The 26,975-nt window shown below is 39.9% G+C and overlaps 4 protein-coding genes across 6 annotated transcripts; 3 read left to right on the top strand and 1 right to left on the bottom strand.

Moving 5' to 3' along the window:
- Window positions 1-109: 109 nt before the first annotated feature.
- LOC108145137 lies at window positions 110-2,729 on the bottom strand. Its single transcript, XM_017270352.2, has 2 exons — window positions 710-2,729; window positions 110-483 (listed from the first exon to the last, which is right to left on the bottom strand). The coding sequence occupies exons 1-2, from the start codon at window positions 2,536-2,538 to the stop codon at window positions 123-125; spliced, it is 2,190 nt and encodes a 729-aa protein (XP_017125841.1). The 5' UTR covers window positions 2,539-2,729; the 3' UTR covers window positions 110-122.
- A 665-nt stretch (window positions 2,730-3,394) lies between these two features.
- Window positions 3,395-4,324, top strand: LOC108145165. Its single transcript, XM_017270395.2, has 3 exons — window positions 3,395-3,772; window positions 4,147-4,182; window positions 4,245-4,324. The coding sequence occupies exon 1, from the start codon at window positions 3,495-3,497 to the stop codon at window positions 3,726-3,728; it is 234 nt and encodes a 77-aa protein (XP_017125884.1). The 5' UTR covers window positions 3,395-3,494; the 3' UTR covers window positions 3,729-3,772; window positions 4,147-4,182; window positions 4,245-4,324.
- A 4,827-nt stretch (window positions 4,325-9,151) lies between these two features.
- LOC108145163 lies at window positions 9,152-26,466 on the top strand. 3 transcript variants are annotated; one of them, XM_017270392.2, is made up of 11 exons: window positions 9,152-9,345; window positions 18,620-18,955; window positions 19,589-19,844; window positions 19,990-20,588; window positions 20,712-20,994; window positions 21,061-21,304; window positions 21,361-21,527; window positions 22,603-22,869; window positions 23,329-23,484; window positions 23,587-24,707; window positions 24,803-26,466. In XM_017270392.2, exons 1-11 carry the CDS (start codon window positions 9,157-9,159, stop codon window positions 25,604-25,606), a joined length of 4,422 nt encoding a protein of 1,473 aa, XP_017125881.1. In that variant the 5' UTR covers window positions 9,152-9,156; the 3' UTR covers window positions 25,607-26,466. The 3 variants fall into 3 exon arrangements, with proteins under 3 accessions (XP_017125881.1, XP_017125880.1, XP_017125882.1); XM_017270391.2 differs by having other exon boundaries at window positions 23,320-23,484; XM_017270393.2 differs by lacking the exon at window positions 22,603-22,869.
- On the top strand, window positions 14,047-16,568 carry LOC108145164. The gene has a single exon (XM_017270394.2). It carries the CDS (start codon window positions 14,793-14,795, stop codon window positions 15,426-15,428), a length of 636 nt encoding a protein of 211 aa, XP_017125883.1. The 5' UTR covers window positions 14,047-14,792; the 3' UTR covers window positions 15,429-16,568.
- Window positions 26,467-26,975: the final 509 nt, after the last annotated feature.

Genomic DNA, 26,975 nt, shown 5'->3' with positions numbered 1-26,975 from the left:
GGGCACAGCCTTGTTCCCCAATTTATTATATTTTTTGGTGGAACAAAGCTGTGTCTTGGGATTCGTCGATGATTTGAAACTGGCTTCTCCAGGGTCAGTTAACAAAATAAGTCTGGGATGTCTTATATCTCAGTGCAGCTTCGGTTAGCTCCCGGTAAAGTCAGCAAGCGGCTATATGCCCTATTAAGAGCTCTGGCGGTTATCGGCAAGTCCTCCCACAGTCGCCAGCTTTGTTTCTCGTCGAGAGCGGAGTTTAGGGATCTCTGGCTTAGCATTTTTAACCCAAATTTGGTTGAGGAGCGGGAACGACCACGAGTTGGGTTACGTGTTCGGTTCGAACGACCTTGGGGCTTGGAATAATCGGGCTTGGGCCAGTGAAGGGGTCTTCTCATAGGCAGCTGCGATTGCATACTGGGGTAGGGAGTGTAAAGATTGCCCAGGCGGGGATTCAAGCGCTTCCGAGAACGTCTACGACGGCCAACCCTAAAATGTAAAAAAATTTATTTTTTGATCATTGCTACTTCAATAATTTGAAAGTGGAGTTGCTACAGAAGTCTCGATAAACTCTATGGAATTTGTACATCGGAATACCGAACTCAAAAAAAAGCTTTGAAAAACTCTTCTGAAATTTTAATTTCCAATCATCTCGAGATTTATGTTGCAACATTTTTTAATACTATTTATCTTAAACTATTATGCTTTCACTAACCTGGGATGCTCTGCTTGATAGGTATTGCAACAGCGATTGGCATACTCATCTTCCTCGTGAATTTCTTTGTTGTTAGCCAACTTCGGATCACTGCTGGGCGGCTCAACTTTCGGTTTTGATGGATTCCCGTCTTCGTCCTCCTCATCGGAGGTAACCACGAGGTACACAGAGTACTGCTTCTGGCCACCATTGACACCGGATCCTGCCGGTAAACGACTTTTAGGCTCCCTTACGTCCTTCTCACTTTCCCTGGACTCACACATGTGGGCCACCAGTTGCATGAGTGAATGCAACATGGGATTGCCCTCTAGTCCCTGGATCTTTTCATTTCTCAACAGCTCATTGATGTTTAATTTTCTTGATCCCCGACTAGTAGCTGAGGTGGCCGATACGACTTTCTGAGGGCCGCGTTTTAAAATGTCATCCAGAGGATCTGACTTAGTGTTTGTGGCTTTGTCGGTCAACGAGGTTCGACTCTGATATCGACTCTTTGACTGTTCGTGTTCTGTGGTCAGTGTTATGGTGCTGCTTTCGTTTCCGGAGTCCAGTTTTCCATCTTGACGATTGAGAAAGCGTTTTGAAGACGTCTTACCCTCTCTGTTGGATAGATCCAACTTTTCTGGGCTAGCACGGAGCTCCTTTGCAATATCCTCCCTGGTTTTTTCATAGGAGAAGCTCTTGGACATGCAGCTTTGAACTTGCTTCGAGGCTTGTGGTTTTATTTCTGAATTTGCTGCTGTGTACATGGAGGTTTCTGCATACGAGTCGCAACTACAGCCTTCTATAAAGTGGTTGGCCCATTTGCCGAAATTAAAGTTCTTGGATTGACCTAGTTGCTGCTGGGCCTCGCGATGTTGCTGCTGCTTCCTTAAGTCCTGTTGGTGTTGCAAAAGATGTTGCTGCTGTTGCTCTTTTTGGTGTTGCACCTTTTCGCGCTCCTTCTGACTCTGCAATGATTGGTGTTGTTTCAGAAGCTCATGTTGAAGCTGCAACTGCTGCAGTTTCTGTCGCTCTTTCTTCAGTATATTTTTTTTCATTTTCTTATTTGGTTTGGGTGGAATCTCGGGCTTGAGCTGTTGAACTGTAGGCTCTTGATACCTGGCAGCTGTGTTTTTGATCGTCACTCGCTTGGTTTTCGAGGGATTGGGGCTCTGCAGATCTCTGCCGAAGTGGTGGCCAGCTTCATATCTTGAAGAGCTTTTCAAAATACCAACAGGCACTGCTTTCTGTTGCTGTTGCATTAGAAATTGCTTGTGCTGCTGCTGCACTTGATGCTGTTGCTGTTGCCATTGCATGGGGCTCACTGTTGCGGGATAATCGAATAAATTCCCCTGATTAAAATGAGGATGTTGCTGGGGTGTCGTTGGTGCAATTCCCACTGCTGTTGCTGTTGCTGGTACATTTCGGAAACCCTGGTTTTGGCAGGCGGCTAAAATGGATCCTGGTCTTAGCAGAGCTGCCTTCGAAACCCCTTGACTTAGGCAGGATCTATTTCCTGCGGTGCGATAGACCTGTTGGAATTGCACTTGCGGATGTTGCTGTAGCCCATAGTTTGGAATGAAGCTCTGGATCGGAACTGCTTCCCTGGGCACTTTCATCAGCTGCCGACGCAGACGATTCAATTTCCGGCTGCTGACCTCCGGAGGAGCTATTACCGCCATTCGGGGCATTGCACCACCCAACTTGTTGCACACGGAATGCCAATATTCCGGCATCGAGGCAGCCACGGGATTTCGGGCATATTGCTGCTGATGTTGCTGCCACAGCTGCTGATAGGCGTTCAACGAAGCCTGCTTGGCCGAATTCGTCAACACCCTTTTCCGAACCATTATATAGTCTACGAATTAACTTTTATTTGGGAAGAGTTGCGTTCTCAAGCTGCTGACTCGGTAGTTTTCAGTTGATTTACTTTGCTGTTGGATGACTTTTTTTTCGGTTTATCTGGCGTTTGTGGGTTCATTGAAAATTTTGGATGCACTTGTGTGCCATATTTAATATGGCAAGAAACTTTGACGAGCAAATCAACGCCTGAATAGAGTTCACAATTCAAACCAACCACACTTTTTGCATGAAAAAATCATAAATTGTGTTTTAAGTTTTTAGGATTGCAATTTAATACCCAAACAAAGATATTTGTTTTTTATTTGACTTATATTTTATTTGACTTATATTTTTAAATTTGATCAGTAACAAATAAATATATTCCAAGATAATATGTTTATGTCCGAAGTTTAGAAACTAAATTTACTTGGGGCATAATTACCCAAGTAAAATTAATTTCTAAATTTCGTACATAAACATTTTCTTTTGAAACATATTTTTTTGTTCCTGATTAAATATGGTATTTTTTCTGAGTGTCTGAAAAACTTTTAGCTGACGTCAGTCGTCTCCTAGTGCGTAACTTCCGCTCTCACTCTCTCTCTCTCTCTCAACACTATTCCTATAACTCCCTTAACCGCGCATATCCCGTTTTAGTGGTGTAGTGGAATTCCCGGCTCCGTTTCATTCAGTTGGCTGCTGGTGGAGAGTTGAATCAATGACCAGCTGGAAGGATTTCATTCATGGAGCGGAGCACCTTCCAGGATGCCAATTAGTTTGGTGCGTATTCCAAGCTGCGCAGGAAGGAGAAAAACCGTTACAACAGCAGGCGCTGACTATGACTTCCCTTCTAACAACAAGGAAAACTCATTTGATTTCCCTGTTTCAAGAGAACACAATAAAACTTTCGGTTTGGAATTTTCCGTAATAATTTTTATTGAATTTATCAATTTTATACGAGCGAAAAATGGTGACCTTTGGCTGTGTGGCAAAACTTCTGAGCGGCTTCGAGTGCAGAGCAAATACTTGGGTCAAAGCCGTAAATCCCGGGTGGTACATGGCCCGTGCTTTTCCTAAGACCATTCTGATCGAGAAAGTGCGTCAGGTGGCTCAGGCTACCACCAGGGTGACTCGCCAGCGACCCCAAACCGCGGAGTCGCCAAAGAAGTTCAGCAACCCAAGGCGCCAACCATATTTCTAGGTGCCAAAAAGATATACATAGGTACCAACAAAAGGTTTTAATTGGTAAGCGTGTTTCCCAAATTATAAGCAAAACATTTTATTTGGAGTCCAAAAGTATGTCAAGTAATTGATGCCGATTTTCATTTCACATTTAAATGACAGAAAAAAGGCAACACATATTTTTGGGCACTCGTTCTATGTTGTCTAGTGCGCATCACTTATTATCGTTGCTGTAGGAAGTAATTGTCTTTGTACTTAAAGATCAGAATTAGCGTCAATGGTAATTTAAACGAATTAAAAACTAAGAATAAAACTTTGAAATTTTAACATTACAATTAAGTATGTATATGGCCATTAGAGCTAAGATAGGGAAATATTAATGGTTTTATTTTTAAAACCACTCTAAACGTATTTAACAAAATTTTACTCATTTTCAGATTCAGATTTTACCCCAATGCAGATTCAGAGTAAAAGTAAGTATTCCAGAAATTTAAATCCAAGATCAGTGTTGAATAACATCCGATTTCGCCCACAGAGTTGATATGCAACCGTAATCGATTTCGGCATTTTCTCTCCAGCGACGCATGGTCACACCGAGTCGGTGCCGAGTTTTTGTTTCGCGAGCAGGTGGTGTTGTCCAATCAGAATCGCCGTCGACGGCACTAAAAAAATTCCAATAGAATAGCCGAGGGCGATTATTTGTGTGTGTTAATGTTAATGTTAAATGCAAAATTACGCGTCGCTCGCTTCGCCCACGCGAATCCGATTGTTCAGTGCAAACAACCAAGTGAATATAATATGTAAGGCAGAGGCACGAAGCCAGCAGCAACAAAGCGCCAGTGATAAGCGCAATAATATAAATATAATATAGTATAAATTCAACGTGAAAAGAAATCTCGCCAGCCAAAGAAAAGCAAAAAGCAGAGGCAACAACTCGGCGACAAATGGAAATAAAGTAAAATGAAGGAGAGAGGAGGATAGAAATCGAAATGTGTAAGCGGGACCAGATCGTATGAAAAAAAAACAAAGAAAAACGTCGGAGCGAAGATTAAATAAATTTACAAGTGTGTTTTGTATTTGACCAGCTTTTGTGATTGTTCTTGTTGTTGCGGAGGCTGAAAGAAAAGCGGAATAACAACAACAGCGCTTTTACATACGCGTGTGTGTGTGTGTGTGCGTGTGTTTGGTGAGCAACTATTTCCAGTGATGAGCGCGTGACACATGCCGTCGTGCCATTATACATCAGTATGAAGTGTTAAAATGCCATCGTGACACACGCAGACATCTCTAATGGCCACTGAGATGCGGAAGCTAAAAAACATTCATGAATGGCAATTATGTACCGTGCGCTGGGGCAAGATTTACCTTCGATTCGAAGTGTAGAAAAAAAAACAAAACTGCGCGTACGATTTTCCACTTTGGAAGTCGTGACGTTTTCCCATGCATAACGGTGTAAGTGTGTGGGGGCTCTCTTCTCGCTCTTTCGCTCGCTCGATGGTGTGTGTGCCTGCGTACGTCATGGCAACTCCGGTAAAACGCAAATAAGGGGCAGCGAAAAGCCAATTGCCGTTGAGTGGTCTAATTGGACACCTTGCGCATTACTTGCTTATACTATTTACCATTTGGCGACCCGTTATCAATTGCAGGTGCTTTCTCCTGTAAACACTAGTGTGAGAGTTTAGGTGTGTGCGTGCGACCTCGACAAGTTTTTTTTTGTCCTCCACACATATGCAATTACACGGAAAGAATATGTTTCTTGATACATTTTTTTTTTAATTTTTGTATATATTTCAACTCGACTTAAACGTTTCAGATCGCTATCTTTCAAATATATTTCTTTAATTTATTTCTCTAAAACATAAGTACTATGCTCTAAACTTGAAATTATTAATTTAAAACAAAATTACATATGTATGTACATATGTATCTTAATAGTTCAGAAACTATTATATTTGTAAACTTCAAATTAGGTTGAGAGTTTTTTTTTAGACTTCGTTGATCTATTTCGACCATTAAAATGACACACTGTCTTCCCTATAGCCTATAGACTTAATATTGATGTAAATTATAAACTTTAACTTTTGGTCTTCATCAAGCTGTTTCTTATCTGTGTTCTTTAAAGTTGAATCCAATAATATTTGATTTAGTTTGCTTCTTCAATAAGTTATAGTTCCCAAATGTTTTTGACTTTTGTGTATGTGCGTGAATTGTAGATTTTGTACTTTTTTCAATAGTTTTCCTGTGAAATTCCTTGACTCCTTACAACCCCAAACACCTACACAAACTGTTGCTGCGCCCCCGCTCACACACATGCAAATTCTGATGGTGCCTTCTCCTTCTACCCTTTGGAAATCGATGGGGAGCTGACGACGGTCTCTCGCATGTTTGCTTTGCTCTATCTCCCTCTTCCTCCCCACACACCTTCCACTCCCACTCGCCCCCTATCTTTCCGTCTGCTTTTCTGTCTGGCTTTGGCTGCTGTGTAAGTCCAAGTTCTCTAGCCCCTGTTGTTGTTTCTGCTTTCGGGTTTCGCCTTCCCTCATTCGCTTTCGGCTTGTTGCCTCATTTATTTTACTTGTCGTTTCTTCTCGACCTTTCGCTTGCTGTTGTTTTTATGTTTTTTAATCATTTTCGCCTCTCTGATTTGGTAAAAAAAGAGCCAAACAACTGGGATCGCTACAGCTAGTTATCAGCAGAATTGGCCAGATACGTAGTGTTGGTGCAGAGCAGACCCGAAATATTCCCGTTCTAAATGGACTTTAATGTAATGCGATTAAATGACATATGCTACCAAGATTATTTCGTCAAAAAATATAATTTAAATGCTTTGTTTTAAACATTATACTACTTGAGTCTGTCCAAAAATTTTAAGAAGTTGTGACTAATAAAAAATATTAATAAACAGAATTTATAATATCGCCTTGGGATTCTGTTTTATTGTGTACCATATTTTAAAAGTAAATTTTAATGATTTATGATTTATTTTGTTGTACACTTAGAAGTTATTAATCCTTATAAAATGATGATATTTTTGCTCCTCTCTTCGACTTTAAATTTTAAACAAATCAAATAGAAATTACCCTCGATTTTGTGTGGGAGTGAAAATATTTAATTCAAAAAATGAACGTTTGCGCAAAAGTCCCAAGTTCAACTCACTTTGGTAATTTTTTTCGAACATATTCAGGCTACCAACATTTTTTTCTGAGTGATTGGCTGGTGATTCAGATTTTATTGTTTTGGGTAAATATAATTAATCAAAACTTTTGGATATTCATACATTAATATTTTATTATGTAGGTTTTTTCAAATAGCTTAATTTTAAATGTGCTTGCTGTGAGATAATTTTTTTTACTTGAATAGTAGGTAATTTATATTCTTACACATTAAGGGCACATGATAGTAAGACTAAACTAGGAAGTTCATAGCAAAAAACGACTGAACACAACTGACCTGACAAACCATGATGTTAAAAATATTTATTGTAATTGCTAATTCACAAAACAAATTTTTTTCATTAAATATGCATTAATTTACTATAAACATTTATTAAGGAAAATTTTACATATTTAGGTTAACATAAATTTTATACATATTATTGAATTTAGCAAAATTTAAATGATCGAAAGAGAGAGTTTAGAGTGTAAGAGGAAATTTTTAGCGGAAGCAGCACCTTTGACCTGGTGACGTCTTTCGCATCCCCACCTCACCATCTCTCTCGCTCACTCCGTGCCGCTTGCTCTCTCTCTGCGCTGGAAGTGTGCTGCTGGCTGGAAGCGAGGCCGCAGCCTCTCCGGCTTCAGTTTCGCCGAAAAACTTCCAAGTTGGAAGTTCATTCAGCTTTGACTTTTGACTCCGTGCGCTTCGTTCTCCGGTGTTTTCGGTCTCCGGTAGTTGCCACCCACTTGCTAACTCTCCATTCCCCGAAATCTACAACTGTTTTGTATCTTTCCCATGATTAATGCAAATAAACAAAGGAAAGCGTATCGAAAACTTTTAAGAAATGTTAGAAAATGTGGGGGAGCGGGAGGGCGATGTCCAGCTGCCAGTGCTCTTTTCACACCCGCGAAATATCACGAGAAAGTTGGCGGAAAACAATTTGTTTAGATTATGTGAACGCGAGTGTTGGGTTAATGTTTGATCACCGTCGTCGCCGCCTGCTTCCTCTTCCTTGCACACACTCTGCTCTAAATTGATTTCAATGAGCTTTTTTGACGATTCTCTGGCCCCCGTGCTCCCCTGTGCTATCCCTCTCCCTGTCTGTTTCTCCCCTCTCTTTCGCTGGGCGATTATGTGCGAATGTGGCTGTGCAAGTGCCCGGTTTTCATACGACCTTGATGCTGTACATTAACCCATTGAGAGCCCCTCTATCACTCTATCTCTCTTGGTCCCTCTTCGCTAGGCGATCGGCTTACGAAAAAAAACCAGACATGGGCCCTGTTTTCTTCTTCTTTGTGGTACCTCTGTCGGTTCTTTTACTTTTAATTTACACTGGGCGGCAAAAGTAAGCTTGAAGGAAGCGCCACTTGAAAAATGACGGGACAATTCCTTAATAATAATAATATAATTAAGTTATTAAAATTATCTTTACAGTAACAGCAAATATCAGAAAATGTCATCTATATCTGTTGAAAAATAGATAAAAAATGAAATATTATAAAACTGTCAATTCAACGTGCATGGCAGGAAAAATATTTCATGTGCCTTTTGTTTTCTTTGAGATTTCTGCGCGAGTAGATAACACTGGCTTGTGTTTTTTATTTATTTATTTTTTTTTTTGCTATCTTTGGTGTTTGTTTTGCTCATTAGCCCACACGCACACACGTGCCACGCCCACCCGCGATAAAGAAAACAAAAACCAAGGTCAAAAACTACTCAAAGTGAAATACTTATTTAATAATTTTCTTTTTCCCCAAGGCGGTGACAAAAGTGCAATATCGAAATGTGAAAAGTAATTTGCGTTAAACAAAGACCCATAAAATTGAGACTTGAAGGCGTCGTAAAAAAAACCGACAAAGAATAAAAAGTTCGAGGAAGTGCTGTTTAAATAAATAAAAATAATATAAAGTGAGAATTGGAGTTGCCAGGTGGGCATGGCCCACTGCCCGCCGAGAAACCGCTGGAACGTCCGAACGAGAAGCTGCCATTGACCTCTTAATCGAATTAAGTGAATATTTTAGAATCCACAAGCTACGCATCTCGCTGTTGCTGGCGGCGGCTCTCCGTTCTCCAATCTCCCGCATCCCGCCTCCAATTTTCGATTCTCCGTTTCTCCATTCTCCGGTTTGTTAGTCTCGCCGCCAGCAAATGAGCTCGCGCTCGAACTCCGCGACAAAAGAAAATGCATTTTAAGTGAATTTCCTGTGCGCATAAGGCAACTACGCAGCTGATACCCACTCTAAAACCACGTGCCAGCCCGATCCCCTCCGGAGCAGAGCAAGGCCTCTGCGATGGCCACCACACCAACGGCTGGACCAGCAGCTTCGACCTCAACGCCACAGAACTACAAGGTGCCATCGACCAGCAAGATATCCGTGGACAAGCTACTGCGGGTCGGCTACTATGAGCTGGAGAAGACCATCGGCAAGGGTAATTTTGCCGTGGTCAAGTTGGCCACGAACATCGTGACCAAGACAAAGGTGAGTTCCCAATCCAATCCCTTCAATATGTCCCGATTCCCTCAATTAACAAGTCGAAAACTAGGTATTTGTTTTTGACTAATCGAGTGTTTGTCTTGGCAATTGGCAGCGTTTATATAGTAAATGCATAATTAAAAATGCAAGAACAATAAATGTATAAAAAAATGTTTAAAATTGCATCTAAAATGTTGGGTAACGTTTATATTTCTGACTCTCTCTAAATCTTTCGTAATTTAATTATTACTTGTTCTTAAACTCTTTCAATGGATGATATAGCATACAAAAGATGAAAACGCTAAAATACCTATTAAACATATATGGGAATACTCATACTTATGTATGTACATATGTACAAATGCAAGTACAACCAATATGAAAATAAAACATGGATAAAGATAAAACTGGACTGTTAAGCAGGAAATTCAGCATCAAAATTATATAATTTTCGATGTACTCTCATCTGCCGCCTTTCGAAATTATTTAATTGTAGTTTTCAGTATTGAAAGTCACATGTAAATTGGATGTTTTTCAACTAACCAGAAGTCACATGTAAATTGGATGTTTTTCAACTAACCAGTTCATGCTTCTCGACGATTTTTTGCGCATTTAAATTGATTAAATTAATTTTAGTTGTTGTTCTTTGATGATTTTGTTTATTGCCGCGTAAATACATATGTGTACAATAATTATTTACACAAGTTATTGACAATCAGATGATTCGATTCGATTTCGGCATCTCAGTCTTTCTGTTTCGGCTTCGGTTGCTTGGCTTTTTATTTGCTTTCAATTGACAATGTCCGGGGAAGGGAGAAGTGTGATCTGGAGGTGGCAATCGACAGATGCTAATCGAATCGCATTTGTAAGGCGCTTTAAAAGTGTGAGTTTCTGCCATCTTTCTCATTGATTACATTACTCCCGTGTGTGTGTGTGTGTGTGTGTGTGTGTATGTGAACCTTTTGAGGAAGTAATTTAATTTTGCTTATTGTTTTTTGATGACATTTGCATATACGAAACTTTTTCTGTTGTTTTTTTTTCCCTTTAAAAATTTCCTGCTATAAACCCAAGTTGATGAGCTGGGTAAATCACAATTAAATGCCTTTTTTCCTGGCCAATATACTATAGACGTTACTTAGAGCGTTCAAAAGATTGACTCACCTGCATCCTTATATCTTTCTTCTATCGGTATTTGTGAGTGGGAACGTCAGATGAAGTGCTAATACAACCGCAACAGCTGTGACACTTGATAATTGGGATTGTCAAGAGAAATACTCACTCATGGCAGCCACAATAACAGCAATAAAAACATATTTTTAATCATTTAACGTAACAGAGCGAGGGAGGAACAAATAAAAAAGGATTAAAAAGGGGAGAAGGGGAAAAGCTGGCTGAGGAGAATGCAAATTTTTAGATCAAACAAATGAATTTTTGCATAATTGACAACGTTGAGGAATCTGTGAACAGCACGTGACTCGGTCAAATTCGATTTTATTATTTATCGCCGGATATGTCATGATTGAAAAGGTTCATCCAAAAATTAAATGTTGAGAAAATTGTTTTTTGTTAAATACCATATCAAAAAAATGCTCAAATCACAAAAAAATGTAAAATTGTTTTTTTTTTATTTTTAAATTCTTTCTGTAATAATTAATTTTTTAAATTAAAAATTAATATTCTTAGCGCATTAAGGGGTTTTTTTTCATTGTTATTAAATTTATCTTTCTGATATTCACTGTATATTTTTCATTCAAACTAACAGCATTTCTTGTTGTTCTTGTGTTAAATCTTTAAAAATTAAAAAAAAATTAATAAAAAGAAAAAAGGGATTTAAAATAAAAGTTCGAAATCTATAATCATGTTTAAAAAAAATGTGTGCAAAACTTTGCAATGAAATTTCCTTACATGAATGCTTACACCCTCCAAGTATACTGAAAAAACTCCATCTAGACTCGCAAGCCTTTGTATTTTTATCATGTTTTAGAAATTGCTCTACCATTTTTGTCGCGTGTGAAATTCATGTATTCATTAGCTAAGTTGTTTTAACATTGATAGAAATGATTATGAGCTATCCTAAACAAAAATTAAAAAATAAAAAAATCCTACTTTTTCATACATATTTTGAATATTAAAGTGGTTAGGATGTCGCGTCCGAAGCCCTAGAATGGCCCAGTTGTTACATATTCCAAACGACTTACAAGACTTATAAGGTTGCTAAAATATTTTTGATAGACAAATAATGTTTCTGATAATGTGTTTAAAATATATGCACTGTAAAAAATTGGAGCATTTCAAGGCAGATAAGCAAATCAGATCAGCTTCTGTCGTTTAGACGAATTGTTTGTTGACTGTTACGAAATTAAGTTTACCTCGATAAGAACACAGCTGTTCGACAACTTCAAGGTCCAACGGTGCATACTTATCTTATTTTTGCATTGCCCATCCAATGTATGAGTATGTACATTGAACTCACTCTATATATAATGTATATATTTGTTGGTACAACATGAGTATGTTTTGGATCTATATACATATGTAGCCTTAGAGCCCGTGGCTTATCTCTCTTAAGCACATTTGCCAATAATTCACTATTATCAATGGAGAGTGGCAAAAGTTCACTTGTACACATACAAATAGGTACATACATAGCAAACACACGCGCGTAGGTAAAAAACTTAAAATTTGATTATTTGTATAAACCTAGGAACGGCAGAACAATCGATAAGAAAAGTGCGGTATGTACTTCTTTTAACAAAATATCATAAATCCGAACCATAACCTATTCTATTAGGCCCAAATAACATTAATTGCTTGCTTTCATTGTTTGAAGTTCTACGCTCTCTGATCGCTTTCACGTGTCGCTTTTAGTTTCCATTTTTTGTGTGGAATGTGTTTGCACTCAATTGGCAAGTTTCTGTTTAATTGAATTTTTTCGCAGTTGCCTTGGCAACTGTTTTAATGCTCCAATTGATGCAATTAAGCACTATCCATGCAGCGTTGCCACTTGATGTTTGTCTCGTGTTTGCCACACAAAAAAAAATATTTATTTGCGTTTTTAAATTTATTTGATATTAAAAAAATTGGAAAGTAAGATAATAATCAAATAATATTAAGCAAATGTGTTTACATAAATAGTGTTGTATGCTATTTTTTAATCCTTTCCCTATGAAAAGATACTTTTAAAAGAAACTTATATTAAATAATTAAAACAATAATAGTAGATAAAAACTGTAAGAAACTGATTTTTACCTCATTTAGTTTTAATACATCTGATAACTTATTTTATTAAAATATAATTTTGTTAATAAATGTTCCTTTCTTTATTTTTGTGGAACACTGTAAATATTTTACTAAATTATAAGAATGTGACACGGAATGCTACGGTGTATTTAATATCCTTTCCTGCTATGTTTCTCTCCGTGTAGCCCTATTCTCTTCCCGTCTCTTTCTGGGCCATTCTGCCCGTCTTGTTCGCATTTGTTGATTGATCTTTCGCTATGGGCAAATATTTAAGCTGCCGTCTGAGCGTTGCCTCTTGGCCAGCAGACCGAAAACATGTTTGAACATCTAACACGCGTCAGACCGAATCGAACGGGTGGAAGCAGGACGGAGAGAGTGGGCGAGCGAGATGGGTGGATGAAATCGTTTAACAATTTTTATTTACCTTTTCATTAACAATTTCGCGTCTTTTTGCAGCTCGCTTTTTGTTGTCTGCGGTTTTTATAATTTTCGTGTGTGTTTACAAAACCCAAAAAATCATGCGCACTAAATCTAAGGTCGTCGTTTTTCTTTTCCTTACTATTTCCCGTTCTTATTTGTCTGGCTGCGATAGTAATAAAAGTATGTCTTTCTGCAGCAGCAAACAGACCCATACATTGGCATACCAGTGATAACCGAAAATGTTATCAAGTGGTGATGTTTCTTCTGCTGATTCTTTCTTGGCGATTTTTTGTCCCCATCCGCAAGAAAAGTAAATTCGCAAATCAGTCACGTGCGTTCGCCCACTCTTTCGTACACCCACTCCCACAGCAGAGAGGGAGGGTGTGTGGGTGTTGGAGGGAGGGGGAGGGAGGTAGACAGACGACGAACAGCACGCGCCAAGTTAATGCTCCCTGCATGATTCTCTCCTCACACTCACAGGGTTTTTTCGATTGTTTTGTTTTTGATTTGACTTTGCAAGCGATAGCAAAACAAATAATAAATCAGCATAAACTCAAGTGTTTCCTCCTTAAACAGTCAAAACTTCCATACCTCGAACTGTTGTAACTCGAATTATCTTAACTTAAAGTTAAATAGGAGTCAGTGTAAAACTCCTCAATTTTCCAACGTCATTTAATTTTTATCGTTAGTAAACAATTTAAAATTTTTAAAGTAAAAAATAAATAAATTAAGACACAGAAATATCTGAGAATGAAAATTATAGTTGAAAATTTAAAACTAACATTATATAAACAGAAATTTCTGAGAATCAATATTTTACTTGAAAATTAATTTGATATCTTCAAGTGTATTTTGTTTGATGAAGAGCGCGAAATACAACTTTAAAATGTGATTGTTTGTTTCTTTAAGTTTTATAATATTTTATATATATCTAAAAAAATATATTAGATATTTATTATTATTTATAATAAATAGAAACTATTACATAGAAACTAAACTATTGATACATGAATTTTAAACTATTAGGTATCAAAATTTTTCAGTAAGATGAGAATGAAATTAACACCACGAAAGTATCAAAATAAAAATTATGTGGTTTAAAAATAAGGACTTAAACTACAGTTTCACACTCTATAGAAATTAAATTAAAAATTATTTAGTTTTTAATCATTAATTATAATTAAATAATGTCTGTAGTTTATCAACCCGCACTTATAAAAACTAAATTAAATTCTTTCAAATTAAAAAAATCTTGTGAACGGTTTAAGCTTCTTTTTTTAAGTATACATTAAATTAAAGAAGGCCCACTGTATTTCCCTAAACAAATTTTCGGTAGCCCATTTAAACTTGATTAGCGCGCCAAACTTCTGATCGACACTTGAGGTTGTCACATGGATTTTCCGCACCGAATGTACTGATTAGAGATAAGTTAACCACGAAGGAGGTCTTAACTCCCACTCTGTTTGCCCCATTTCCATGGGCAATTAAGTAGGCCATGACATGGAAACTGTAATTGTAGTAATCAACCAGGCAAGCCGAATAAAGTTTACTGACCCCGCGCATAGGAGAAGAAGAATAGGTGGTGCAGCAGCCACGATAGTAAAGAGAGAGCGAGGGAAAGGTGAAAGCGAAGGAGGTCGCATATCGATTAAACACTCGGAAAGAGGAGGTGGGTGGGTGCGCTGGCAACACGTTTGATTACCGCGTGTAAATAACAACAACACGAACACTGCAAAAGTGGCAAGGACTCGTACGTTGTACGTTGTGCAACAATCACATTTTACAGAAGCCCCATGGAAAACCCAAAAGTCGATGAACAAAAGTCACCGGCTCCAAAAGGCCAGGCACCCGAGAAACCCATTCGAAAGCGGCCTCAAGTCAAAATCCAAGCCAGAACTCCAAAACCAACACCCACCGCCATAATCTGTGAATTGACTCGTTTGAAAGCGCAGCAAAAATATCTTGAGTGCCATCAGGTTAAGTTAATCCCTAATAATTTTACACTCCATGATGACGAGGATGCACTGGACTCCGATCCAAAATCAGGCGATGAAAGAATTGCTTTGGAAACCCCAGAAACTACTCGAAATCCACGTCCGCCTAGCTCTTCCACTGCTGAATTAATTAGTCTGATCAACGAAATAGAGCAGGAGAAAGAAGAACTTAACGAAAAGTTGCAGCAATATCGCACCGCCAAGCGTGGGGAACTCAAGGACATGTGGCACTTTGTGGCCACCATAAAGGAGGACGTCTTCCGTCCAGAGCGTCTCAGCCAGTATACAGTAAATGCTTTGAGGGAGAAAATCGTTGGTGTAAATGCCCAACTATATCGTTTGACTGCCCAGAACTCAAAAGAACTTGAAGATTTGAAGGTGGAGTACGAGAAATTGGAGCGAGAGAACAAACTTTTATGGAAAGGTAGCATGTAGATTAAAAGATATCAACTATTTTACACCGTTTGCAGCAATACTTGTGAAATACATTTTTGAAAACAAGAATCAGTACCAATAAGCCGCATAATTATAAGTTTATAAAAAAAGGAATCAACATAAGTATTGATTATGATTAATTGTAGACCTTTTAAATGTTTATGGTACTTTTGAATAAAAAATAAACAAATTATCAAACAACAGTGTTCACTGTACAACTTTCTTGCTGCATTAATTTGCATTGCCTAGAAAATAAAATTTTTCATTATACATAGCAAAAAAAAAACATGGATAATTTTTAATTCTCAAATATTTTAAGAAAATCATTTTAATGCAATTCAAATGGAACCAAAAGCAGAAACCACTTTTAAAAATAAAATTTATACAAAGTCACACAATCTGCAAGCAGCTTTAATTACGTATAATCCATTAATTTCAAGAAAGTATTTCAAAAAAAATCGTTTTCCACCACAAAGCATTACGATTGCTATGAATTCCGATTTGCAAATATTTTTTGAAATTCTTGACATTGTTTCAGGTGTCTTATTTAATGAACGACACTCGTAATCAACAACATTTTAGACCTTGCCTTGGGCTTGCCTTTTAAATCAATAGGACCTTTTGATACGATTTTCTTTTGCCTTCGGCTGAAGGATTCCTTAAAGAAGGCGACACTGGTATTTTTTGCTATGACTGTTATAGTTGTTGTTATTTCTGGCTGCGATTATTTTGAAATGTCTCATTTGCGAGCAGGGCTTGAGGTTCATCGCATTCGCCGGCGACCAAAAGGAAAGGTCAAATGGCACGTGGCAATGGCATTTCTCTTTTTTTTCCCCCCTTTTATTTTGCCTTTTATTCCGTTGTTAGCTGAAGTTCACACTGCTCACGTGGCATTGGCGATTTCTAGAGCGTAATATCAGTGCAGAATCAGCTTTTGTTTCATGCAATTATGTAAAAATGTCAAACTCATCTCGCTACCGTGTACTATCTGTTTCGCTTAACAGAAATTACGCATACGCCGCATTGCACTGCACATTTTTGTCTTTATTATAAACAAATAGTTTGCATTGCACACTGGCCTCAAGTTCAAAGTCTCTCACAGTTGTGTTAATATAAATGTGATTATTTTTTATTTTTGCAAGGTATATGATTAAAAATGCAATGTCTTGTTTATATTGATTTAAAAACAAAAATATATATATATTGTTAAAAAAAAATCTTTAATTACTCAGGAAACAGAACGAATTTGTTGTTGAGCAAACAATAACAAATATGCCCAAAGAAACCGGTGGTGATGATGCTGATTTTTCTTAGTGTGGGTGAGCGAGAGAACAAGAGCTGAAGAGTGAGAGACAGGGCGACTGAGTGAGTGTACGCTTACTTGTGTTGTTAATTATTTAACATTGTGTTAAATTTTTTAAATGTTTTGCGAATACACAAAACAAAATAAACAGCCAGCGACGGCAATGTCGTCGGCGGCAAACGAAAGTCGTGAGCAAAGAATGTTTTTGTCTTGCCGCCCCTGACCGCCGCCGCCCCCGCACCGCCGGTCCGCTCCCCTTCCGTACCGAAATCATCATCTCTCCGTATCGCATATTCACATATCGGTAGTGATCCCGAGATCCGAACACGCGCACCTTGTATGGCGCTGTCATCGTGTGTTGCTGCTGTTGGTATTGCTGCCGTTGATGTTGCTGCTGTTGGTGCTGCTGCTATCGACGGTGCTGCTGCAGAATGTGCGCCACCAATCCACCCACCTAGAGGCCCTGGCAACAGCTACGCTTACAGTGACTTATATTAATACAACCAATTCTTAAATTATCAATATATGAACATTGATTACCTACTGGCATAATCATGTTGACATGACATAAAGGACTTTTACTTGCATACCAAACTAACAACCTTTTAAGGTACCTTGTCATTGTTTTAATAAATAAAAGATTAAACATAATAACCAACTATAAAAATGATGTGTCCGAATTTCTATCCCTCAAACCACATTGTTTAATAGTTTATAAGTTTTAGTTCTAGGGCCATAGTTTAATTCAGTTGACTTACAAATTTATATATATATATATAAATAAATTAAACTTATATATATTTATTTATTTTCCCAACTTTCCCAAAAGTTGTCTTCCTGTTGCAGATAGTACATAAGCTTTGCTGTATTTTAATTTTCTTTAGTTCTTCGAGATGGAGTAATGATGTAGATCCTCTATTTTTGAATTTTTTTAAAAAAGTCTTTTGGAAACATTTGTTATTTGATAGTTCAGATTTACGAATTTAATTTAATTCAAATCAGAAAACCATCATGGATTCACCATTTTGAAACATATACGCATATAAATCGAAATTAAGTGTTTTCAAAAATAATTAATTTTTGCAATAGTTGCAAGGGTATATAAACTTCGGCTTTCCGAAGTTTACTTCCTTTCTTGTTTTAGTTTGTTTGAAAAAATATAAATCTATGAGTGCTTCCAAATTGAAATGACTGTAGCCATGGGCAATTGTAGGTGTCATGGAACTAAGGGAAATCATACTCACCAAGTTTAACTAATTTTTGGTCTAAAAACCAAACTGTGAAATATTAAGGATAGCATTCGCATTTGTGATAGATTAGCAAATTAATTTTGTATTAACTTGCGTAATTCTCATGGATCAATACTTACCAGGGTCAGCAAGCAAATTAATTCCTTCTACATTCAATTTTTGCTGACGTATTTCAAGTATTATATAAAACACACATAATGACTTAACTTGCTAGTAAATGGTTTTGCATTATTAAACTTTTTTCTGTTTTTTTTTTTTAAATCATTAAAATAAATAAGGATTTATATGCTAACGTCTATTACTACAATTGTTTATAATAATTTCACTACATTCAGCAGCTTATACTCAAAAATAAATTTTTTTTTATATCCAATACTTGCTTTTGTGCCACTGTATTCTTAGCGAAGCGAGACACGTTTTTTTGGCCAGCCCACACGGTTTGAATTTCGGGGATCTCTCAGTCTCCCCCACATTATAAAATCTCATTTTTCGCCCTCTTCTCGCTCTACTGACAATGTTCGTTCGTTCACCTGCGGCGGCCAAACAAACCAGGGGAACGACAAACAATCCGGCGGAGAATGACATTTTGGTTTCCAGACTAAATGTGTTTCCCTATTTGCTCTCGTGTTCTTTTGCAGGTGGCCATCAAGATAATAGACAAAACATGTCTGAACGAGGAGTACCTGAGCAAGACGTTCCGCGAGATCTCCATACTGAAATCGTTGCGGCATCCGCACATCACCCGACTCTACGAGGTGATGGAGTCGCAGTCGATGATCTACCTGGTGACCGAGTATGCCCCAAACGGTGAGATCTTCGACCACCTGGTGGCCAACGGCAGGATGAAGGAGCCGGAGGCGGCACGTGTCTTCACCCAACTCGTCTCGGCCGTCCACTACTGCCACTTGCGGGGGGTGGTGCACCGCGATCTCAAGGCCGAGAATGTCCTGCTCGACAAGGACATGAACATCAAGGTGAGCGCGAGTCAGCTTCTCATCACTGTGAGATGCGTCAAAAATAAGATACGGCCCATATAGCTTTAGAAATACAATGATATTATTATTAGAAACATTAGATAGTTTTACATTTTCTATTTATTGATGGATTTTAAAACAATTGTAAAGCAAGCATTATAATTTAATTATTTTCAAAGCAGTATATCACTATGGACGACAGTACATGTAGTGACGATGATCACCAGTAAGCGTATGCAAGGAGACTACTATATATAGACGCAATAGCTAAGAACAGTCCGATCTTAAAAAATGTTCTATATCATTTTCATCAAATGGTCTCGCTTTTATAAGAGTTTTTGGTGCAAAAGTGCAAAAGAAATTTTGTCTTTTACTAGAGCTATAGGAACCGATGGAGCAAACAAGTCTTTGAAATGGTTAAAATACCAAAATCAACTTTGTTACTTAACCATTTCAAAGTAACCATTAACAAAACAAATTTAATAAAAAAAAAGTGTTTTTTTTTTGGTAAAATAAAAAATAGTCGTCACAAAATGTGATATCAAAATCTCTTACAAATTTAGTTGTACTTCAATTTTTGAGATCATAAATATATTCTAAATATTCTAAAAAAAATATATTTCACTCTTGCAGCTCGCAGACTTTGGCTTTAGTAATCACTACGAGGAAGGTGCCACTCTAAGGACCTGGTGTGGATCCCCGCCCTATGCTGCCCCAGAAGTTTTCCAGGGATTGGAGTACGACGGACCCAAGTCGGATATCTGGAGCTTGGGCGTCGTTCTGTACGCCTTGGTCTGCGGAGCATTGCCCTTCGATGGAAAAACAATTCTGGAGCTGAAAAGTCGCGTGGTGTTGGGCAAATTCCGCATTCCCTTCTTCATGTCGCAAGGTGAGTTAACAATCGAAAGACTATATTGATTTGTGGAACGACGAACTGTAGCATTGAAATCTACGATAGTTGGTCTATCCATTGAAAACTCTTTAATCACCTAAAATCGTTTAGTAGACTAATTTGTTTAACTTTTGTCTTTCAGAATGCGAGCAGCTTATCCGCAATATGTTGGTGGTGGAGCCTGACCGGCGGTACACTATCAAACAGATCATCAAGCACCGCTGGCTCAGCGAGTGGCAGTCGGAGATGCAGGAGGAGGAGCGCTTCGAGGCCCTGTCCTTTGTCTCTGGTTCGGGAACGGTGTCCAAGTCGGCATCGACATCCTCGCTGGGCAGTGTGGCGGACTCACCGCCGCAGCTGGACTCGGTGGTGATGACACACATGCTCCAGCTGCCCGGCCTGACCGCCGACATGATCGCTCAGTCGGTGCACGAGCAGAGATTCGACAACATCTACGCCATTTACAATCTGCTGCAGGACAAGCTGCAGCAGAGGCGGCGCGAAAACCAAAGACTGCAGCACCACGCCAGCCTGGCCTACTCTCGATCCCGCAAGACGAGCATTACGACGGGCGTGGTGGATCGCTCGGAGCCCGTAAAGCAGGAATCTCTGGACCGGCTTAGCCCGCTAAGCAATGCCAATGCCTCCAGTTCGGCTTTGGGCTTTGGCTGGTCCGATGTCGCCGTGGATCTGGAGAAGTTTGGTGACTTTGAGCTCGAATGTCTGGCACGAGCCAATGAGGTAGGAGATAGTCAAGCTGTGAATAACCGATAAACTCTCTTTCTCTCTCTTTTAAATTATTTATTTTAATGACTTACAATTCATTTTATGAACTGACCACCTTTTACCTTCTTCCCTTTTCAGCCTCCGGTTAATCCGCAGCACTTGAGCGCCCAGGCTGGCGGAGGCGTCAACGGGGCGAATACGCGACGCCATACAGTGGGACCCGGAGATGTGGCCCACGAGCAGGCGCTGGCCAATCCCCATGTACCGCCCATCGACTTTAAGTGTCCGCCGCAATGCAGCGATCCCACACAGCCGGTACCGTACTATCCGGTTAACCTGCCCATGTTGCAGAATCAGCCGCTGCAAAATCTCACCATCAAGGATCAGCACCTGCTCAAGCCGCCCGTAGTTATGGGAGCCAGTAAGCATTGATTGTTGCTCAAAGAAACATGTTGTCTACTGTAAACTTTTCCATTCGTTTAACTAGGTTCATTTGGACGACGTGCTTCAGATGGCGGAGCGAATCTTCACATCTTTTATCCCGCCACTTGCTCCGTTGTGGGTCCAGCTCAGGGTCAGCAAATGGAGACGGCCGGATACTACATCAACCCGAATTGTGGCACAGATCCTTTGGCCGTGCAGGAGTTGTCGCCGCTCAACGAACAGGCAGGGACTCAGATGCAGTGCTGCCAGGAGAATGCCACCGGCGAGTGCAACGAGGAGCTGCAGAGGTTGACTTGGATCTCACATTCTATTTGAGGCGAAATAATAATGTTTTCCTTTGTAGCTATATGCTGAAGCGTGGAGGAACCCAGCGACATACGGTGGGCTGCACGGAGGATCTCTCCGTGACACATGGCCCGGGACCAGGATCACAGTCCCAGGTCCCAACTACCTCCTCCAACATGCGGCAAAGGAGAACGGGTCTGCTCACGGTCACCGAAAGACCGCCAGGTGCGTTTAGTTAGCTGCATACCAAATTGATTGGGGAACCATTTTAATAATAGCCCGTGAACGAACATGTTGTTTATCAAATGGAGTCATTAAATTTAATCCCAAAAGTGTGTTAGTAGTTTAAAAAGAAAAAATACCATTCTAATGAAAGAAACAACAAGAAGAGAAACTAAAAAGGAAGCAAAGTTCGGCAAGCCGAAGTTTATATACCCTTCCAGTAAAGTTAATGTTTCATTAAGATTTAAACTGAGAGACTAGTTGGCCTAGAAAGGACATGACTTGCCTAGTGATGCTGATCAAGAATATATATACTTTAAAGTAACGGCTGACTGAAACTATAGTACCCTCTGCAAGGGTATAAACATGATCTAAACCATTGATAATCAAAACATGCGAACAACTTAGCTGCGTGGCTCTATAAATAGCTTTATTTCCGTCTTAAATTTTATAATTAAGTATTTTATTTGTAAATCGATCAGTTGTTAATTTTTGTATACAAAGTTTATTTATAATTTTATTACTGTATTAATTTGATGGTTTGCTTTTTTAAACTTTCTTTCAAAGTTCGGCAAGCCGAAGTTTATATACCCTTCCAGTAAAGTTGTTTCATTCAGATTTTAACTGTGAGACTAGTTTGCCTAGAAATGGACTGACTTGCCTAGTGAAGCTGATCAAGAATATATATACTTTAAAGTAACGGCTGACTGAAACTATAGTACACTCTGCAACATGATCTAAACGATTGATAATCAAAACGTCCGATCAATTTAGCTGCATGGCTCTATAAATAGCTTTATTTCCGTCTTAAATTTTATAATTAAGTATTTTATTTGTAAATCGATCAGTTGTTAATTTTTGTATACAAAGTTCATTTATAATTTTATTACTGTATTAATTTGATGGTTTGCTTTTTTATACTTTCTTTTTATGTAAACTTTTTTGGTTTATTGCGATTGATAATTTTGCATCGCCCGCTACTGCACAACAACAACAACAACAACCGCTACCGCTACCACTCCCGATTTCGCTGATCTCGCTGCTTGAATCCCTTCCACCTAATCCGCATAAACGATAGTGATTCCCCCCGAGCTAATTCGCGAGGTTGAGTCTCGCATGAACCGCGACTACCTGCCACCCACCCTGAAATCTCTGAGCCAATCGCCCCCCAATGGTACATACCCGGTGGGCGTGGCCCTACCCATGGCCATGTCGAAGGGCATGTCGCCGCCCCACTCGCTGCCCCTGGTGGCAGCCGCCGGTGGCTCCGTGCCCCAGCTGGCGAACAGCAACCGGCGCCTCCATCGTGTGGTCCACCCGAAGTTGCCCACCGTTCAGGAGGGTGGTAAGTCTTGAGTTTTTCCTGGGGATCTCCTCCTGAAATTAGGTTAAGAGTGTCTATTAATCCTACAAATCCTAAAATTGAAATTCATAAATCAGATGCTTCTGATTAAAAGAACTTATAAGGGTCTTGCCTCAGCTGAAGCTTTATTTACATAACAATCTTTTTTTTTTAATTATTTTTTTTAAAAATTTAAATATTTGTTTGATTTAAAAAAGAAATACAAGTAATAAACGTTACAATTCTTTTTTATGCATATACATATATACAAGAATTGAAAAGCGTATCTTAATTACTTTCTTTAACTCGAACCTTAACTGTAGCACATTATAATATATTCGAATCCCTGCTTAGAAAACTATATAAATGAAGAGGCCTTGACATTTAGCTGACATTCTTCCTCCATTTCCTTTTTTTTTTTCCGTATTTTTACCCCCGCCGCTTGCCATTTAGCGACAATAGGACGCTACAGTCCAGTGCGACGTGCCTCGGAGGGATCCAAAAGCCAGTTCCAAGGACCGCTACAGGAATGCCAATCCCTGCAGAAAGGTATTGCACAGAGAAACTTTTTGGTTGCACCCAGTCCGCCGCTTTTAGAAAATTCGATCAGTTTGCCAGGTAAGAGACGAAGACCAAAATTAATGCCACAAGCTTCAACACAAGCTTATCATCTTAGGAGGGGGGAAATGAATAATTTTCAAAATAATTTTGTTTCCATAGGTTCGCCCATACATGGCAAACCAGGCATGGGCTTACAGTTGGCTCTGCGGCGTGGCCATGACATCGAAGTTCCTCCGGATGCCATCAAGAATCTGATGCCCGCCCTGGACCGCTTGGTCAAGGAGCAGCGCGTTAGCTTCGAAATAGCCAATAAGATTATCTCAACGCATGTGGTGCCGATGGATTTGGCTCCGCTGCTGGGACTCGCAGCTCACGCTTCCAGTGCGGCGGCTGTGAGTGGTGGACACCTGGACCAGAGTCACTTGTTGTATCTGCAGCAGCAGCAGCAGCAACAACAGCAGCAGCAGCAAATGCTCAGCTTCAGTGTTTCACCACTGAGTCTGCCGCAGGGTGGAGCGGTGAATGCCTCACTGACCTCCGCCAAGCAGATGTTTGGCCAAATGATCTGTGGCTACCCGCCATATCAGCCAATGAGTCTGGCCCTGCAGCCGCAGCCGCAGCATCAACAGCAGCTGGTGGGTCAGTTCAGCAGCATCAACCTGGGAGCCAGCAACTCAAATTCGAGCAGCGGCTGCCAATCGCCGGTCTACAGTAGCAGCTTCAGCGGCAGTTGCTCCCCCAATCCTTACCTGCCCTGTCCGGCCGGTGGCTCCTCGCCGCTGCACCAGATCACCAAGGGCATCTCTGGACTGAGCACTGGTGGGGCTGGTGGCTCCATCACCAGGGGCACTTCGGCAGCCAGCGAGGGGGCAGCTGCTGCGGCCGCTGCCAATCAACCGCTTGACTTGTCCATGGACGTTTGTGGCGGTCTGATGGATCAGCAGTCGACGGAGTATGCGGCCACCAATTGGTTTGTGCCCACGGCTTCGTATTACGATCTGAAACCGTTGAATCTATCGCCAGCACAACCCGTAAGGGTCGTGCCCACGCCGCCGGCGTCACCCAATCTGTGCATCATCCAGGAGGAGAATGGAAATGGGCAGATGTGTCACACTATCAGCACGGGCACTCCATATGCCGGCTGTACCGGCGGAATTACGCCGCAGATATGCCTCACCGACGTCCAGGGCAGCGAGATTACATTGGTGGCTCTGTCCTCGGACAACAGTCGCGATAGCGAGGATTCTCTCGAACAGCACACACCTGTTGTGTCCCTGCAGGTGAGATCAATTAACTCTCTAACTGTTAAATTTAATCACTAGACTAGGTTGAAAGAATTATCATATTGACTTTGCAACTAATTCTCCCTAATTAGGGTCTGATTATTACGGAACCCAGCAGCGATATGCCTTCAATAACCAGGGGAATCGGACGTAAGGCCAGCCTGGACTGCGAATCGAGCGGCGGAAGTCATTGTCCGGTGGCAAGCAGCTCCTCCCATCCCGGCCAATCCCAGGCGCAGGCTCAAACCGAAGCCCAGTGCCGGCGAGGTAGTGACAAGTCGCTGGGCTTCTCGGACGACTCGCTTAGCAACGACTCGAATAACCTGTCGCCCTGCCAGGAGCCATCCGCCAGCTCCGGCTTCAAGTCGGATTCGCACTCGGAGATGGGCGATCACACGGAATGCGGCCATCTGACACCCGATTCCATGTGCGATTCGCGGCGCATGTCGGATGAGATGTGCTACGAGGTGCCGCTGCCACATGAGTGCTCCAATCTGGACTCCACCCGCATTCTGGAGATGGTCAAGCAGACCATTGACTCCACCATGCCGCCCAAGGGCTTTGTGCTGCACAAGGGCAGCATTAGCTCGGAGGATAGTGGGGCGGAGTCGCGACACAGTAGTGCCTCGAATGCCTCCAGCTCAAATCCCTTGGCATGCGAAGCGGCTTCCCTGCTGGCCTCACACTCTGGCTACGGAGAGCCAACCACCAATCTCAGTTTGGAGTACTCGGGCGGCCTGCAGATCGAACTGCAGGTGTGCGAGGGACGCAGCCGGGATCACCATGGAGCCGGCAAAGGCATCAAATTGCGCCGCATTTCGGGCGACCAGTTCGAGTACGGCAAGATCTGCCAGCAGTTGATCAGCACCATCACCATGCAGCAGGTGGCAGGCTAAATTACGGATTCTGCCCTGCTAGCTACCCAAAATGACTACTCGCCTTGCCTAAACTCTGCGTAGCTGTGATCAAAGCCGATATGTACGATATAGCCATCCTAAAAAATAGCAATTGGACAGGAGTTAGCTTTCCATTTCCCAACAAAGTTTATTCCTTTACCTTTCCCTTGCCCTTTCCCGTTTTTCAAGTTCAGTAGCGTAATCAAAATTTTTAAATATCAATTATAAACACTTTTTTCAATTGTTCGTCGACCACACCGATTCTTAGCTAGTTTAATTCTAAACGGAACGTGTAAATACGTCTAGAGATAATTTAAATATTCGCAAACAGATTATATAGATTAACGAATAACGCACATGCCAAGATAGTTTAGAGAATTTGTAATACAAATTGGGTGGCGAAAGGTTTTTCAGCAACAGGAGCAAGTAAAATACATTCCAGTAGCAGAAATTTCATACAAAGGAAACCAACGTTCGTTCTAGCCGTAAAGATTATTAATATTTAGAACTACTATATATATATACATATATATATATATATATATCGACTAATGTTACTTTCAACTTTTGTGCAATTCGTAAACAAGATAAAAGTGTTTATTTTGTCAACTCAGTTCAATGACGATACGTACGTCTATATCTGCATGAGATATAGATAATCTAAATGTTAATATATATAGGTGATTATTAAATCTGTAGTTAGTTTGCAGTGGCAATTCGTAGCTCCGATTAGTGGTAAGCTCTTGATTCCGTTAAATTTTAAACATTTTTTTATGAATGTAGTGAGAGTTTGTTCAGTTATTATACGATATATGGTTAGAGTTATATTCTACGAATTAAACACAACATTGATAAATCTATTTTTTAATGAAAGACTGCTGTGATTTTAAATGTAATTAATTAATTTAGAGCGAGTAAAGAAAGAAGAAAACAACAAAAAACAAAAACTACAAACTTGAAAACAATTAGTTATATCATTATATAAATAAACAATTCAACTTTATCTTAAATAAATTACCAATTCTCCAAACATAAACGAATGTTGTTTTACATTTTTTACGATCGAGGAATGGTGGAATTTGGAACACTGGGCTGTTTTTTTTTTTTTTTTTTTTTTTTAATTTCTAACTTAATCAAAAAAATTAAATGTAGATTTAAGAATAAAAAGATCGAACAACTCAAAAAGGTTTTCAACAAATTGGAAAGCTGCAAATACTTAAAATTTGCATTTGAGAAATGGGCTAAATATCTCCACAAAATTTAATCAAAATATTATGCATAGCAGTGAAAAAATTACAATAAGCAATATCATCGTGTTCCACGATGCCATATATGCAGGCCATTGGGGGTATTTTTAATTAATTTTTCA

The sequence above is a fragment of the Drosophila elegans genome, unplaced genomic scaffold (genome assembly GCF_018152505.1).
Source record: "Drosophila elegans isolate 14027-0461.03 unplaced genomic scaffold, ASM1815250v1 contig_133, whole genome shotgun sequence".
NCBI lineage: Eukaryota > Metazoa > Arthropoda > Insecta > Diptera > Drosophilidae > Drosophila > Drosophila elegans.
The sequence above is the reverse complement of the archived record's forward strand: the minus strand, read 5'-3'. Positions and strand labels throughout refer to the sequence as shown.